At 43.9% G+C, this 15,952-nt stretch overlaps 1 protein-coding gene across 1 annotated transcript in view; it reads left to right on the top strand.

The window, feature by feature from the left end:
- neurl1aa (neuralized E3 ubiquitin protein ligase 1Aa) overlaps positions 1-15,569 on the top strand; it is a 75,928-nt gene extending 60,359 nt beyond the window's left edge. Inside the window, exons 7-8 of the mRNA XM_080759614.1 lie at positions 7,527-7,682; positions 10,070-15,569. Of these exons, the coding sequence (XP_080615740.1) occupies positions 7,527-7,682; positions 10,070-10,311 (398 nt within the window). The 3' untranslated portion in view covers positions 10,312-15,569. The remainder of the gene's footprint in view (positions 1-7,526; positions 7,683-10,069) is intronic.
- The last annotated feature ends 383 nt before the right edge of the window (positions 15,570-15,952 follow it).

The following is a 15,952-nucleotide window of genomic DNA, read 5'->3' as shown; positions in this document are numbered from 1 at the left end:
GCCTGCAGGCTCTCTGTGTGGGAACAACTGTAGCCCTGTGCATCTTCTCTTATGATAGCAGGATGCTGACAGTGTCAGAGGGTGTTCACACCTCCACGCTGGGACCAGTGCATCTTCTCTTATGATAGCAGGATGCTGACAGTGTCAGAGGGTGTTCACACCATCACGCTGGGACCAGTGCATCTTCTCTTATGATAGCAGGATGCTGACAGTGTCAGAGGGTGTTCACACCATCACGCTGGGACCAGTGCATCTTCTCTTATGATCGCAGGATGCTGACAGTGTCAGAGGGTGTTCACACCTCCACGCTGGGACCAGTGCATCTTCTCTTATGATAGCAGGATGCTGACAGTGTCAGAGGGTGTTCACACCTCCACGCTGGGACCAGTGCATCTTCTCTTATGATAGCAGGATGCTGACAGTGTCAGAGGGTGTTCACACCTCCACGCTGGGACCAGTGCATCTTCTCTTATGATAGCAGGAGGATGACAGTGTCAGAGGGTGTTCACACCTCCACGCTGGGACCAGTGCATCTTCTCTTATGATAGCAGGAGGCTGACAGTGTCAGAGGGTGTTCACACCATCACGCTGGGACCAGTGCATCTTCTCTTATGATAGCAGGATGCTGACAGTGTCAGAGGGTGTTCACACCATCACGCTGGGACCAGTGCATCTTCTCTTATGATAGCAGGATGCTGACAGTGTCAGAGGGTGTTCACACCTCCACGCTGGGACCAGTGCATCTTCTCTTATGATAGCAGGATGCTGACAGTGTCGGAGGGTGTTCACACCCTGTGGAAAACGGCCAGGCACCCGAGTGCTGCTCTGAGTGGCGGGATATTTGTCTCCGTCTGTTTTACTTCCCATACATATGTAGCCTCGGACGGGAGGCGAACCCGGGATCCCCATTCCAATGGCACGTACGTTAACCAGTCGACTAAAGAGTCATGACCCTCTAGGCAAGTAGCAACGCAGCACCGTATAGCCTACACATATACCTCAACCTCACATCCTGCACTGTAGACACACTGCTGTCTATGGTGCTAAACACACAAGGGTGACGTAGCACTCACGTATCCAATACGTCATCTCTTTGTCTATACTGAGCCCATGAGGGGAGAACGTCCTTGTTTGTTTATTCATTGTAATTTAGGCCTTCTAAATCATGATAGTTTTCTGAAATACAATGGTGCTCAATATTTCATGTCAAGGACCCCAAAAAGTATATGTAATTGGCGGCCGACCCTCATGTGAAAATAATTATGTTGTTCCAGCGACTCCCTCAGAAGTTAAAAACGTTCGCTCTGAAAGAATATATATTCAAACATTTGCATTTTTCAAAAATAGCAGACCTACAAGCTCGTAGCTTGTAGATCTGCTATGTTTCAATATCTAAAGTATAACATGATGCTTAAAACACCAAAACGGGTTCCAGCCCTGAACGGGTTAAGCATGTCTTTATTTACAGTTGGTAATCCCTTAACGGTCTTGTATGTAAGCTTAATCGTGTGGTTCTTTGAATTACACTGGTTATCGTAATTCATAACGAGAGAGTTATTTTTCTTCAACAGTTTAATCTCAGACCCGCAATACGGGGTCTCAATCAGGCTTCATCCCGTGCAGAGGATTTATAAAATTTTGTTTGTTTTTCATTTTAAGTAATTGTATTGTCTGTATTATGTATTGTTTTGTTGTATTGTCCGTTTGTCAAAAAAAAGAAAAATGCAATAAATATATTGTTTTAAAAAAAAAAAAAAAAAACTCACTCTTCCGACCTGCATGAGTCAGAGGGAAAATTAGCCAAAGGGCACAGTTTTCATGGCACCGCATCATAAATAACCCATTCTGACCTGAGATCAGATTCTAAAAATGTCTTCTACATCCTGACAGTGTTCTGAAAAAGCTATGTTTCTATGGCAGTCGTTCTTCGGCCTACAAGCTAGCAGACCTACAAGCTCGTAGCGCGCCACTCGGTGGCGCGCTACGAGCTTGTAGGTCTGCTATTTTTTTCAATAGCTAAAGCATAACGTAATGCTAACACCAAAAGGGGTTCCCGCCCAAAATGGGATAAAGGACGGCTTCAGTCTAGACCACCCAAGCAGTCAGGTCTTCTTGTATTTGAGGATAGCGTTTCAATCTAACCTACAGTACAGTATATACTACAGTATATTCTTGCGAGGACTTTCTCACTCTCTGATTTTCCACCACTGTCTATGAAAGGAAAGGCCCAAGGAGATTTTCCGCAATGAAACAAACAATTAAAACAAATATTTAAAAAAGGATCTGATGGTCCTATACAGACATTTCCTCAAATAATGACTGGGTCTTTATTTACTTATAACAGTTGGTATCAACAAAGCATTTATTTGACACAGCCTTGTGTGAGTGGTATAGGCCCTTTTTCATCTCTATAATTATAAATTCAGAATTCCTCCTCGCACATGTCTGTGTCGGCGCTCCTATACCGAGTATCCTGATGGCTCACCTGCCAGTGAGGAGCCCCCACCGGGAGGACCGTAGCGCCTCCCTCCGTCCTACTCCTCCCGTTCAGTGTTCCCAGGGCCGGTCCTGAGCAATCTGGCGCCCCAAGCAGGATTTTTCGCGGCTGCTTCGTCGGCCTGTAGGAAGGGCCGGGCCTAAGTGTTCCCCACTGACAGGCGCCACGCCCGCCTGTAGGACTACGTGCAGGGATAAAGTTGTGTTCGTATAGATGCCCCACGGTGGAGTCCAAACCCTAGACCAGGGGTGACTTCAGGAGGGATGCCAAATACTAACTTTACACACCTTTGTCAGAGGAGCATAACACCGGGGCTCCACCGGGCGAGTCAGCGTCGCGTCTCCGTCACCGTCAGGGAATGTTCCCTTTTTAATCAATGAAGGGTGGCTCCCCGCTCCACTGCCCGCGTTGCATTGCGTGACTGCATTAAAATTCCCCCGGTTCGTTTTTTTACGGAGACGCAACGCACCCGGTGGAGCCCCGGTGTAAGTCGTATAGTGTAATATGAAACTGCTCCCATATTCGCCCTGTTAAAAGTTACTGCCTTACTCAGCACTTCCTGTATCTGTTTGAAATTTAAATCGCTCCAGCTTTTCATTGACATGTACGTAGCTACAACAACACGAACACACAGATACAAAGATGAGTTTTTTTGTTGTTTTGAGTGAGTGCTAAAATATGCTGTTTAAGTTACAGTTCTCTAATTGAAATCACACATGCACATACATTTTTTCTTTGTTTTAATCCCTCAAAAGATTCAGGGGGTCCGGTGCCCCAAAACAGAGTTCCGTCAGACCGGGCCGTTGTGCAGAACCGGAAAACAGCATATTGTCTAAATCTGACTTCCGTCTCTCCGTGGGTCTGTGGAGAATGCACAGAAATCTCCGTGTCTGGGTGTGCATCTGCTTCCCTGAAGGGCATATAGTAGGCTTTACTAGGCTATTAAACGGAATACAAATGTATGTAAATGTAAATACAGCAGTAGAGAGCAGGAGCCGGGGGTTACATTCGGAGTCTTTCTGGTGGCGTGGGGCTGGATAGAAAGGCGAGGGGGGGTCGAGGGAGGGATGGATCCAGAGAGCTAAAGAGAAAGACAGCTGTTCATAGGTCCACTTAATCTGCTGCTGAACAGCGGGATCAGGGCTGGGCAGCACCACAGATCCTGGCTCAGCTGCCCTGGATGGATGGCTGGGCGGGGAGGAGCCCTCCCACCCACACACACCCACCATGGGGATTAACACACTAGTGGATGGAATGAGGGAGGGACACCCAGCGCTCACGCTAAGGGTGACTGGCCTGGAATAACCCAGTGGAAAAAAAGGGGGACCCTAAAGCAAGCATTGATGCATTGTGTCAATGTGGGCTTTTCAGAGTGGGCGCCACAGGGGCCAGTGGAAAAGAAAGTAACATGGAAAAACAAACAAATTACAAAATTATACTTTTTTTTATATCTGAAATTAGAGATCCGTGCACTGCCTTATAAACTGTTACAAAGTAACACGCATGTGCTTGTAGATGGTCTATTTTCTTTTGTATTTCTTTTTTGGAAGCCATCTCACCACGGGGGGGGGGGGGAGGTCACAGCCAGAGTGACCATTTCACCATGGGGGGGAAGGTCACAGCCAGAGTGACCATTTCACCATGGGGGGGAGGTCACAGCCAGAGTGACCATTTCACCATGGGGGGGAGGTCACAGCCAGAGTGACCATTTCACCATGGGGGGGAGGTCACAGCCAGAGTGACCATTTCACCTAGGGTGGGGAGGTCACAGCCAGAGTGACCATTTCACCATGGGGGGGAGGTCACAGCCAGAGTGACCATTTCACCACGGGGGGGGAGGTCACAGCCAGAGTGACCATTTCACCATGGGGGGGGGGGGAGGTCACAGTCAGAGTGACCATTTCACCACGGGGGGGAAGGTCACAGCCATAGTGACCATTTCACCACGGGGGGGGGGGGGGGGGGGGGGGGTCACAGCCAGAGTGACCATTTCACCACGGGGGGGAGGTCACAGCCAGAGTGACCATTTCACCACGGGGGGGGAGGTCACAGCCAGAGTGACCATTTCACCACGGGGGGGAAGGTCACAGCCATAGTGACCATTTCACCACGGGGGGGGGGGGGGGGGGGGGAGGTCACAGCCAGAGTGACCATTTCACCACGGGGGGGAGGTCACAGCCAGAGTGACCATTTCACCACGGGGGGGAGGTCACAGCCAGAGTGACCATTTCACCACGGGGGGGGAGGTCACAGCCAGAGTGACCATTTCACCACGGGGGGGAGGTCACAGCCAGAGTGACCATTTCACCACGGGGGGGAGGTCACAGCCAGAGTGACCATTTCACCACGGGGGGGGAGGTCACAGTCAGAGTGACCATTTCACCATGGGGGGGGAGGTCACAGCCAGAGTGCTGAAGTCTTGACGTCACTCGTTCATCCCCTGAGTCACGGAAGTGAATTCTTCTTTTGAGAATAACATTGGTTCGTTCATCTTAGAATCGTTTCATATAAGAACTGTGGTCCAAAAATAAAGAAATTGTCCCGGCGATATTGTCAGTGAGGTCAGGTGGCTCTGTATCGTTTACAATAGTCAGTCACTCATATTTGATACAGTCTGTTCTAATAACATATTGATGCTTCATATCCATATGAGTCCATTATGCGCTCACATTGTATCATGTAGATTACTCGTACTGTATGTACTACGCACATTATGCTCTTCTCTCTCTATTTTTTAACTGCAATGATGAGCCTGCACAACCAAGAATGTCACCATGTGACAATGAAGATTGATTCCATTGAGTCAAACCGCCGTGTTCATTTGTTCATTTTTTAACACCGTTGACGCGAGTCAATGGGAATTTGCACCACGTTTAGAGCTTATGGCAGATCTGCCACTTTTGATGCAATTCATTTATGAAAGAACACAAGTTAGAATAGGGAGTTAAGAGGTTTCTTCCCGATAGTAACGACGATATGATACACATTGTCACTGAACCGCATGGCGCCCACTAATTGGAAAGACCAAAGGCACCTACTGTATGTAATGATGTGACAGTCATTAGTCATCAGGTAGTGTATACTATAGCCTACGCACCAGAGAGCCCAGCCATTCTCTGGATGCCAATCAGCATATGGCACATAGACTAATGTTGCATACATTTGCCATATGCCCACATTCCATCATGGAACTAAGAGTGTGTATGAGCGTCGCTTTCAAAGTTCTCCCTCCGGTATTTTTAGCATTTTTCAAGACATTCGCCGTTTTTCCAGTGCCAACATGTAGTACTATATATCCATTCCACATTTTGCCATATAAGTGCGGTGTGTGACTTGCCTATAGTTGTTTGTCAAATCCACCCCTCTAACAGTATTGGATTTCATTTTATGGCTGAGATGGAGGACAATAATCTTTCACCTCAAACTATGCTCCGAGACATCACCGCTCTCCCGCTTTCTGCTGCCACTTTTCACTTGCGTCGCTTTTGTGAGAAATCGGTTCAGTCTGTCTGCCTGGTTGCCATAAAACTTCATACCACAATTAGGGTAAAAATAGCAAATAAAATATGGTAGGAAAGGGATTTAACCACTTATTAAACCCTATATATATATATACTTAGTTGACAGGACTGTATACTGGGTCCACTAGTATTTCCTGCTACACCAGTGGTTCTCAACCTTCTCTGGAAGACTTGAAAATCTCAAACATCATCAATCAATCAACGTGGTCTGTTTGACACGTTAAAACATCTACAAGGATTCGAGCTTAACCCATTCTGACCTGAGATCAGATTCATACGAGGTTTCCACTGGACACACAATGGGTCTGATTAACCCATTCTGACCTGAGATCAGATTCTGAAAATGTCAGTCGTTCTTCGATTTTTCAAAAATAGCAGACCTACAAGCTCGTAGCGCGCCACTCGGTGGCGCGCTATGAGCTTGTAGATCTGCTATTTTTCAATAGCTAAAGCATGACATGATACCAACACCAAAATGGGTTCCCGTTCAGAATGGGTTAATGGTTCATGGTTAATGGCTCGAGGTTGTTCTTTATTGTCACACCTTGCGTATTGTGATTTGTTCGGCCTTCTTCAAACAGTGTAGCAGCAGCATACTGGTAAAGAGAAAAGAGAAAAGGGAGGGGAAAATCAAGCTAAAAGAAGAGTCTGTATTGTAATACTATTAAAAGATGGGCCACTCTGGGTGGCATTCCAAGAAATGCCTCAAAAAGCCCACTGTCACGTTACATAATCCAAACAGGCTAACTGACTGATGGCTGACATCCAGCGTTAGACATGAATCACATTGATCAGATTGCCCTGTGCAGATGCTGGGGCTAAGCAGCCACATCACTGGGACATCTGTCAATGCACTGGCTGTCAGCGTAATGTCACCGCTCAGCCGTGATGGTGATGATTGCGGCCGTACCCTCAACAGATGACTCGTGTTTCACATTCTTCTAACACCAGCTGACAACAGCAATCCTTAACATGCCACTGAAGAAAGAAAAAAGAAAAGTAAAAGAAAAGCCTTCCTCAATAAGTCACGCCCCGGCTTTCTGGTACAACGCATCTGTCTCTCGATAAGAATGGTGTGAAATGTTTGGGATTGCACGCTGGCTTGTTTTACCGTGCAGTCTATAGGGTGGTGCAACCATATGAACGTAATCGATGATCCAAATTCAGCTCACAATGTTGCAATGGAAGGCGTTGTTAAGCTATCTTCTGGGGTTCCATGGTTGGGTCCCCAGGTAATTTTGTTGTTGCAGCATCACAATCATTTTAACCTGCACTGTATCCATATTTTATACCTTGGCTGTACAAAAATATCACATGTACAAACAACAGCGAGCTTGTACATCTGCTATTATTTTTTCTTTTTCTGGGGGTCAATAGGTTTTCAGATGGGGGAACCGTGGTCAAGTACAAACAGGACACTGCATTGATTTTCTCCCTCCTCTCTCTCTCTCTCTCTCTCTCTCTCTCTCTCTCTCTCTCTCTCTCTCTCTCTCTCTCTCTCTCCATAGGTTCCACTCACCTTGGGGCCCGCTCCATCCCCGGCTCCCCCTCCTCCTCCTCCTCCTCCTCCCCGCATCCCACCACCAGTGCCCTGGGCAGCGGCAGCTCCGAGCCCCTTCTGAACGGAGAGCCGCGCTCCGCCGCGCACACCAGCACAGCGGGAGGTGTGTACATGACCTTCCACACACACGCACGCACGCACGCACGCACGCACCCACGCACGCACCCACGCACGCATGCACCCACGCACGCACCCACGCACGCATGCACAATCAATCATTCCACCGTCTGTTTGGAAAAATCTGCGAATCTGCAAATTTTCCAATGTTTGTTCTAAATTTGGGTGGTATCAGATCATAGTTGCTCCCTCTAGTGTTCTGAGGCTTTGGCAACCCCAATCTTTATTCCAGGCCTTATGTTGTCTAACACTAACTCAAAACAACAAAGAATTACATGAACTCATTTCTGGCTTCAGAGATGTAATCCATCATGATCAAAACTAGCAATAGAAATGAAATGTTTGTTTATAATTATGACATCAACACATCAGAGGGGAATCTATTTGTTGCAGAGGATTGATTCATTTCCAGAGGTACCCGGTTGTGTTGGCAAAGTTCTTTACTCTTTATTGAAAATAAACAAGCTTTCCAGGATGGCGTGCATGTGTGCGTTGCATTTTACTGTCTTCATTTGACATTCACCAAACCATGAGATTGGGAAATCACATTCACATAAGCTCCAGGGGCTGAAGCTAGACAGCTGTGCTGTCCACTCTTTGCTATACAATAACTTAGGGGTTCTGTTCATTTCCAAGTTGAAATTCAAGTTTAGTTTAGTGCTGCGTGTCGTCTCTGTTTCCCAAATATGTCTAGCTTTTACTTTTCAGGATAAAAATTCTAAAATAGCAAAAGTAGCAGATCTACAAGCTTTCGAGGTTGTGGTTGTTCTACTTTTGATACTTTTGTGTGACGCTGTGGTATCAAGTAGGGCTTTAATTTATGAAAAGACTAAATAAATCAATATCTACTATATCTATCAATATCTACTGTATGCAGTAGACTACTGCAGAAGACGTGCAGATACAACCACAAAAGAACACTCACTTCTCTCTCCCACAATTCCCTGCTGTTTACTTTTGCAGCAATGTCATGATAGGTGAACATTCTGCGAAAATAGATGAACATTCTGTGACTATAACCGAGCTACACAGCTCACAACGCATCGCGAAAATAGATTTTCACTATTTTCCACACGACAAAAATTATATCCGTGGTTACAGTAAACTCCCCTATTGACCAATAGTTGCTGTACCTGCTTGTGTTCATTAGTCTGAGTCTGAGACATGATAAATCTGTTTACAATACAAACTAGCACAATTAGACGGTGTCCTTTTTGTTTACATCCACAAGCAACAGGCACAAGAGCGGGTGGGTGAATACTCGTTCTCACTCTCAGACAAGAGGAAAAACCTCTGTTTCATGCCAGTGCGATGTTTATCGTATTTATGTATAATAATCCAGTTTGTGTCTTTTGTATATTCCTGTTTTTGACAATGATGGATTAGGCCTGTGAAACCAGATGTGCGTGTGTCAGTGCAAATTGTCCCGACGACGGTGTTATGAGAACAACTCTTGCCTCCATGGGGACTGGAAAGGAGAGGATGCCAAAACAGATGCTCTCTGTGTGCACTCCCCAAAGCCCCATGCCGCTCTGATTACTAATCCCACCCTAATGTTACGTACTCGCCATCCGATGTGACCTCCCACATTTATAGATTTATAGTTGCGGTTGTACACTGGAACACTGCACGGCTCCATGTGCTGGGGGAGTATAATCCATGCATGCCTCTGCTTTTGATACACAGTCAGCTGATGCTGCCTCACATCCATAATGAGTAAAAACCGCCCGACTGATTTGTTCATATTGTACTGTCTGTATATGTGATCTAAGATTTCTCTCTGGTTCTTTTCAATAGAAACAACAACGACGCCCTCTAGTGGCAGTGGTGATTTAAGTCACTAGAGCGGTGCCCGTTGGGCACTGGCCTACTTGGAACGGCACTATTATCTCTGTCTGTGTCCCTTGTATGCCCATGCTTTTGTGCTTGTTCTGAACAACCGGTGATCCGACGGACTCGACACCGGGCACTGCACTCCCTGTCACCACAGGGAGTGCAACTCCCTGTCACCACAGGGAGGGCAGTGCCCGGTGTCGAGTGTGGAACGTGTGTCAAATTTGAAGTCGGTGTGGCGAGCGGTTCTCGAGTTATGTGGATTTCAGACGTACGTACGTACATACAGTACACACACAGAGATGTAGCGCATTTATATTAGGATGTTTTGGGGCTTGAACTTTCTGGGCTGTATTTTGCGTTTAAGTACCAGGTCTTATTCCCTAACTTGAGTAAACTAAAGACCTGGAGGCGCGGTCAATGCCATTTGGCTATTCTGAGTGGCCAAAGAGCATTGATCACGCCTCCAGCAAAATACAGCTGTATGTCTTTGTGTCACCACTTTATTTATTTTTTTAATCATCTTTTTTGTCACTGCAGGAACGACCCCCAGCTCCCCCGTCAGCCTCCCCAAGTCGCCCACATTCCCATCAGGTCGCGGGGCGTGGCCGGACGAGTGCTCCATCTGCTACGAGAACGCGGTGGACACGGTCATCTACGCCTGCGGACACATGTGTCTGTGCTACACCTGTGGCCTCAAGCTCAAGAAGATGGCCAACGCCTGCTGTCCCATCTGCAGGCGACAGATCAAAGACATTATCAAAACCTACCGCAGCACATAAAAAGGGAAAGGACCATGCAGGACAAGCAGGCGTCCCTTTAAATAATTAAAAGAAAGTCCACACGAGTCACAAGTGAGAAAAAAACTCCTAAATTCAGGGAATGTGAGTTATGGTACTTATTTTTTTTGTGTGTGTGTGTGTGTGTGTTTTTTTTTTTTTTGGCATTTTATCACAGAATCGTCTTTCGTGGGCTGTCTTGCACGACTTGTTCTCGAGTCTGTGCCATTTTGACTGGAGGAAGGTCTATTTAATTTCAGACGTGCTTTGGGATGTTTTCTTCTTTTCCTTTTTTTTTTTTTAAGAGAACTTTTTCTTTCTTCTCACAAAGTGCTCCCTCCCTCCCTACCCCTAGGATTTCTGGAAAAACATTTTGAGACTTAAAAAGTTGGGAGAAGTGCATTCACCTCATAATTATTTTATTTCGTGAGTCATTCTTGAGATTGAGAGGACTTTCCCCTGGTTTGCACTGGGGCTAAATGCGGTATTTTTGTGCTCTTTGTCTGGATAATAGCTGTTCATTGAGTGGCAGAGAGTGGTTTGTGCTCCCAAAATGTGCTGTCAAAACGGAGGCATATTTCTGGTTGAAGTTGTCAAAAACACACCCACGCCAGAGGTGATGCTTCCTGTACACATCTCAGTCTGTTGCAACCAGTGCTGGAAGAAGTACTTTACTTAAAAGTAGCAACTCCTAAATATATACATTTATACACACGTAAAAGGCCTGTATTCAAAATATCACTTGAGTAAAAGTGCAAAAGTATTGGCATAAAATATATGCTTAAAGTATACCAAAGTAAAAAGTTCTAGAATTTTTCAAAAAATATTTTCAAACGTTTGACACAAATATCAGAGCTGCAAGCTCACTGTGAGCTTGTAGATCTCCTGTTATTGAAGTATAAAATAGGTTTTTATACTTAATTGGTTAAAGTATATTGTGTAACCATCTACATCTAGAAAATACAGCTGTGGCTAAAGTTTTCAAATGATTGTACTGGAGTAAAAGTACACTTGCCTACTTCTGATAACTATAGAAGTATAAAGTATTGAAACATGGAAGTACTCAAGTCGAGTAAACGTGCTTGAAAGTAAATGTACCTAGTTACATGTATTCCACCACTGGTATGTTGAAACGTGTCTCTCTGTTGTTGAGCCCAACAGTGCAATGAATGGAAAGGAACAAATGGAACGATACACCCTAATGGAATCAACAGACCACCATGATGGAGTGATGGATTTGTGTCAGTCAGAGGAATTGCTGGCAGGAAATTAAGACTATTGTTATATGATGGGTACAGGTTCTTGAGTATATGAAGTATAATCGCAACATAGGGCTGGGCCATATGACTTATGAACAATTAACCTAGACGAGCAACGTTAGGTCGATTATTGGTTCTAAATGACGGTTTCTATATTATTGGTGAATCGGCCAGCCCTATATTGCGACACGTTTTGTACTCGTATTTTCTCAAATAAATGTACCTTCATAGTTCATAGTAGTTCTATAGCAAACAAGTTTGTGGTAGCTGTGTCGTTGTGCTATAGCTAGCTAGCTGCTTGCTCTGCAGTGTTGTACGTTGCACTGAAATCACAGTTGTCCTCTCAGAGTTGCCCCCTTGAGAATCTGTCTCAAGAGACGGGAACAATATTAAGTGGCAAAACAGTAATTGGTATTTCTAGGGTCCAAGCATTTATTTCAATAGAGAATTATTTCCATCTATACTCGGTGATGGACAAAGTTACTCAACCACAGTATACTTGAGAGTCAAAGTATAGAAACTCCTGGTCAAATATTGTTCCCCTACAAGTGAACGTTTCTCAGTCAGAGGTATTGAAATGTGCATGCCTTTAAAAAAAGGGATTTTCATTAGTTTTGTACTTTTTCCCTGCCTAGAAATGCAGTGCAGTCCAATTCTTGTCTTTGAAATGTATTGGAGTTAAAGAAGACGAAAAACACTCAAGTAAAGTAGAGATACTTCAGTTCAGTACTCAAGTAAATGTACTTTGATACTGTTTACCACTGCCTACATCTAAGCCTGATACACTGTGAGCTCCCGTGAGATCCCCAGAATAGCTCCCATAACAATACACAAAGTGAAGGGACCGTTGCTGTAGTAGCAGCTGTCACCACAGATGCGTACAGCATACCTTGCTGTCATGTCTGAAACCTCGTATCTCCATATTATTTAAACATTTTTTATCTTTTTATCTTTTTTTTTCTCCCCCATAAATTAACACCCTACTTAATCACACAGGAGTGTCGCACAAAAGCAGTGAAGATACAGTGAAGATGTACAAGCTCACAACGCAACTTTTCAGCTATTATCACTCCTTTTTTTTTAGCATAATAAAAAGGAAAGCTTTTGTACTTCCACCTCTATGGTTTCCACCATAGAGTAATAAAAGGATAGAGACTGAACCGGAGCGTTAGCCCCGCCCCCCGCTATAAATTTCAGTGGAAGTTGCTCAGTGGCGTTTTGAAGCACCCGGAAGAACCGTCTACTTCCGCATTTGCCAATCAAATTTTGGTTGGCAAATGCGGAAGTGCAACCGAGCGCTCAATGTTAAAGCCCAGCTGCACGGGGTTTCCTCGTCATGAATCCATGGGTTCACGCTCCAACCACTAAGGCTGAGTTGGGGCTTGGTTTCCACCCAACAGCGACAATAACTTCCTGCCTTAACTCCTGGAAGGTTCACGCATATCACTTATATTTCTGTCTCTATATTATCACCAAGATCCCTTATTTATAACAGCCGTTCCCAACCTGTGGGCCAGGGCATGAGTGTGCCCCAAATGATTAAAAAAAAGCTACATACTGTACATATGCAAGTACAGTAAGTAGGTAGGTCGGAGACTGCTTATTGTTGGTATCAGTTGAGAACTTGGGTTTCTATACCCTTCTATCTTTGCATCCGGCTAGACTCCTGGGAGATGGATTTCTGAGGTAGAGCGCAACACCTACCATCAGCTTCCAGGACTTACAACATCTACCATCAGCTCCCAGTACTTACAACAACACCCTACTGTGATCGAGTGATCTGCCCATTGAGCTACCCAGACACAAAGTGAAGATTAACCTTGAATCATTTGGTTATTTCGCGATACCGATAAATAGAAAGTTAACGCAGGCCTATATAATACGTTAGTTGAGCCGGAGCACAATTGATTGATCACTGAAATGAATTAACATGCTCTGAAAAATACACACATCTGACTGCTTGAAATGGCAGCCTTTCGTGTTAAGTGGTCAGATGGGTGGGCTGCGAACACTTTGACGATTTTCAACTTGGCCCTGATCCGGAAAAGGTTGAGAACCGCTGCCTTACAAAAGAAAAATACCAAATGTGAGGCACAGACACTTAAACACTGTTCGCTTAGAGAAGAAACACACAAAAGCACACAAAGTTATTTTTCTAACCTAAACACATGTCAATAAACTTTTTAGCATTATATAGTACTTTTGTGGGGGAAATCAAATAATATTATAAAGGTTTTTCACCAGCAACATCTTTTACGCATGGAAATTAAATCAGGAAAAGGGGACGAATCGTCGATGTCAGGTGGAAACCATGTATGTCCAAAATACTTATTTTTATTATTAAAAGAAAAAGTAAGATAATGACATTTATGAAAATACTCTTGTATGAAGTAGGGCATCAATTTAAGAAAAGAGAGGGTTCTGCCCGACATCAACGAAATCAGTCTCCTCTGGCATTCATGCTATTCTTATGACTTATCCCATTAACTAAATGTCATGAAAAAAAAATAATAATCATGTCTCCTATTCAAGATTTTCATCATGCCTGTATACAGAAATGCAACTGTAAGCCATAGTTTATTGCAGGATACCACATGAAGCTGGTTGGCTATTTTGGACGAACTCAATGTTTGTATCCTGAAATGAAAGAGAACCATTGGACGGAGGCTCCAACCTATGCTGCTATGGTATTTTTCAGCTGTCCTTTTTTGGCAAAATGCTGACTTTGAAGTTATCGCACACCATTCTTCCCACTTAGTTTATTACGCTACTGCTTGAAGTGTTAATTCACATTTGAATGTTAACTTATGTATTTTAGATAAAGCAAACTACTTTTATTAGTGTGGTTGGACTGAGGTAAAAAAAAAAAAACGTCTCTTGTTTTAAATTTCTCTATGTTTCAAAAATGGATAATCATGATTGTAATGTATGTTTTCTTATTCATATTTTTCTCCAAATGTACACATAGGCCTACCTGTTTTCTGACATAGATCCTCCCTAGTATGGTTAATGTTATCTTGTACCTTTCAGCAGAGATATTGCAGTAAACAATCACAAACCCATTGCTTTGAGGTGCAAGATATAAACTTGACGTTTATTTACGATCCCTGTATTTCAGGTGTTATATTTTGTCATTTCACCTTACTGTATTGTATGTGTGTCAGGCTATGCTATGCCCACCTCTATATTTATAACTCTTACAGTATAGGCTATAATAGTTTGAAAGCCATCACTGTATGGTTTATGTTAAACGTCACTTTATAAAGCTCCTGATTGTAGTTTTTAAAATAAAACGTTTTAGACCGTGATATAGTTGATCTCTGGGATTCCCAGTGGCCTCTTTCATTTTGTGCTCGCACTCCGACCAAATAAAACAATCCATCACTATTTGATTCCCCCCCTCATGGTGTTCATAATCTGTGAGCTACATGTAATTCTGAAGGTGTAAAACATTGCAATTATTTATTTTTGTTTTTAACCTACTTTCTAGGTTATATTGCAATGCCATAGTAATGCCATTTTTTGTTCTTTCTTTTTTTGTGTCACAAAGTTCCAGGATCACTAAGCCCTTTGAATGTTATTGACCATGTACTCTTTATTTGATCTTGAGCTAGCTCCAAATGCTTGTTTACTTCATCTCTTTATCTCCAGGATCCCTCCATGTGTGATAGAGTAGGCTACATCTGGCATAATTTGAGAATTTTTTCTTTTCTCTTTTGTTATGTGCGATTTGTTTGCTCATTCCAAGTGAGCACCGGGACCAATAACAGACAAGCACCAACATGAGATTCTGTCCTTGTCAAGTTTTGACCTCAACCGACAAGCAACGTTTGAAATTATTTATAGTGCTTTGTTTTGGCTAAAGCTGTAAAATGGCAGTTGAAGTATTTTTGCAAATCCGTTTTCCTTTGAAACTACAGTAGTTTACTTTCCAAGTGTTTGTGAACGCTGTTTAATGTGAGTGGAACGCTGGTGCTCAATAAACTCTGTGGATGTGTTTCAGCCGTGCCTGCCCGGTGCCTTATTTCATCAACTCCCCAACACAAGGTTTACAGCTGGTGTTCCCACCATGGGCTGTGTGAGGATATTGCAAATGGTCAAAGAAACATTGGCAAAACACTAAGATTTTAACCAGCTAAACTCTCTAGACCAGTGTTTCTCAACCTTGTACAGTATGTAAAGGTTAGTCTCATGGTTAGTCATAGTATCATGGTCATATACTACTAGTATAATATAGTATACTATACCAGTAAGATGCCTGAGGGCGAGAAGCGACCTCGCCCTAAAGGGCATACATTACATGACAGATCCGGTGTGATTACATGACTTTAAAGAAAGCGTGATATTGCGGAAATGGTAATTGCGGAAATTGCTCTTCACTTATA

This window comes from Protomyctophum bolini, assembly GCF_963924005.1.
Source record: "Protomyctophum bolini genome assembly, chromosome: 3".
NCBI classification, from domain to species: domain Eukaryota; kingdom Metazoa; phylum Chordata; class Actinopteri; order Myctophiformes; family Myctophidae; genus Protomyctophum; species Protomyctophum bolini.
This window is presented reverse-complemented; position numbering and strand designations above follow the sequence as displayed.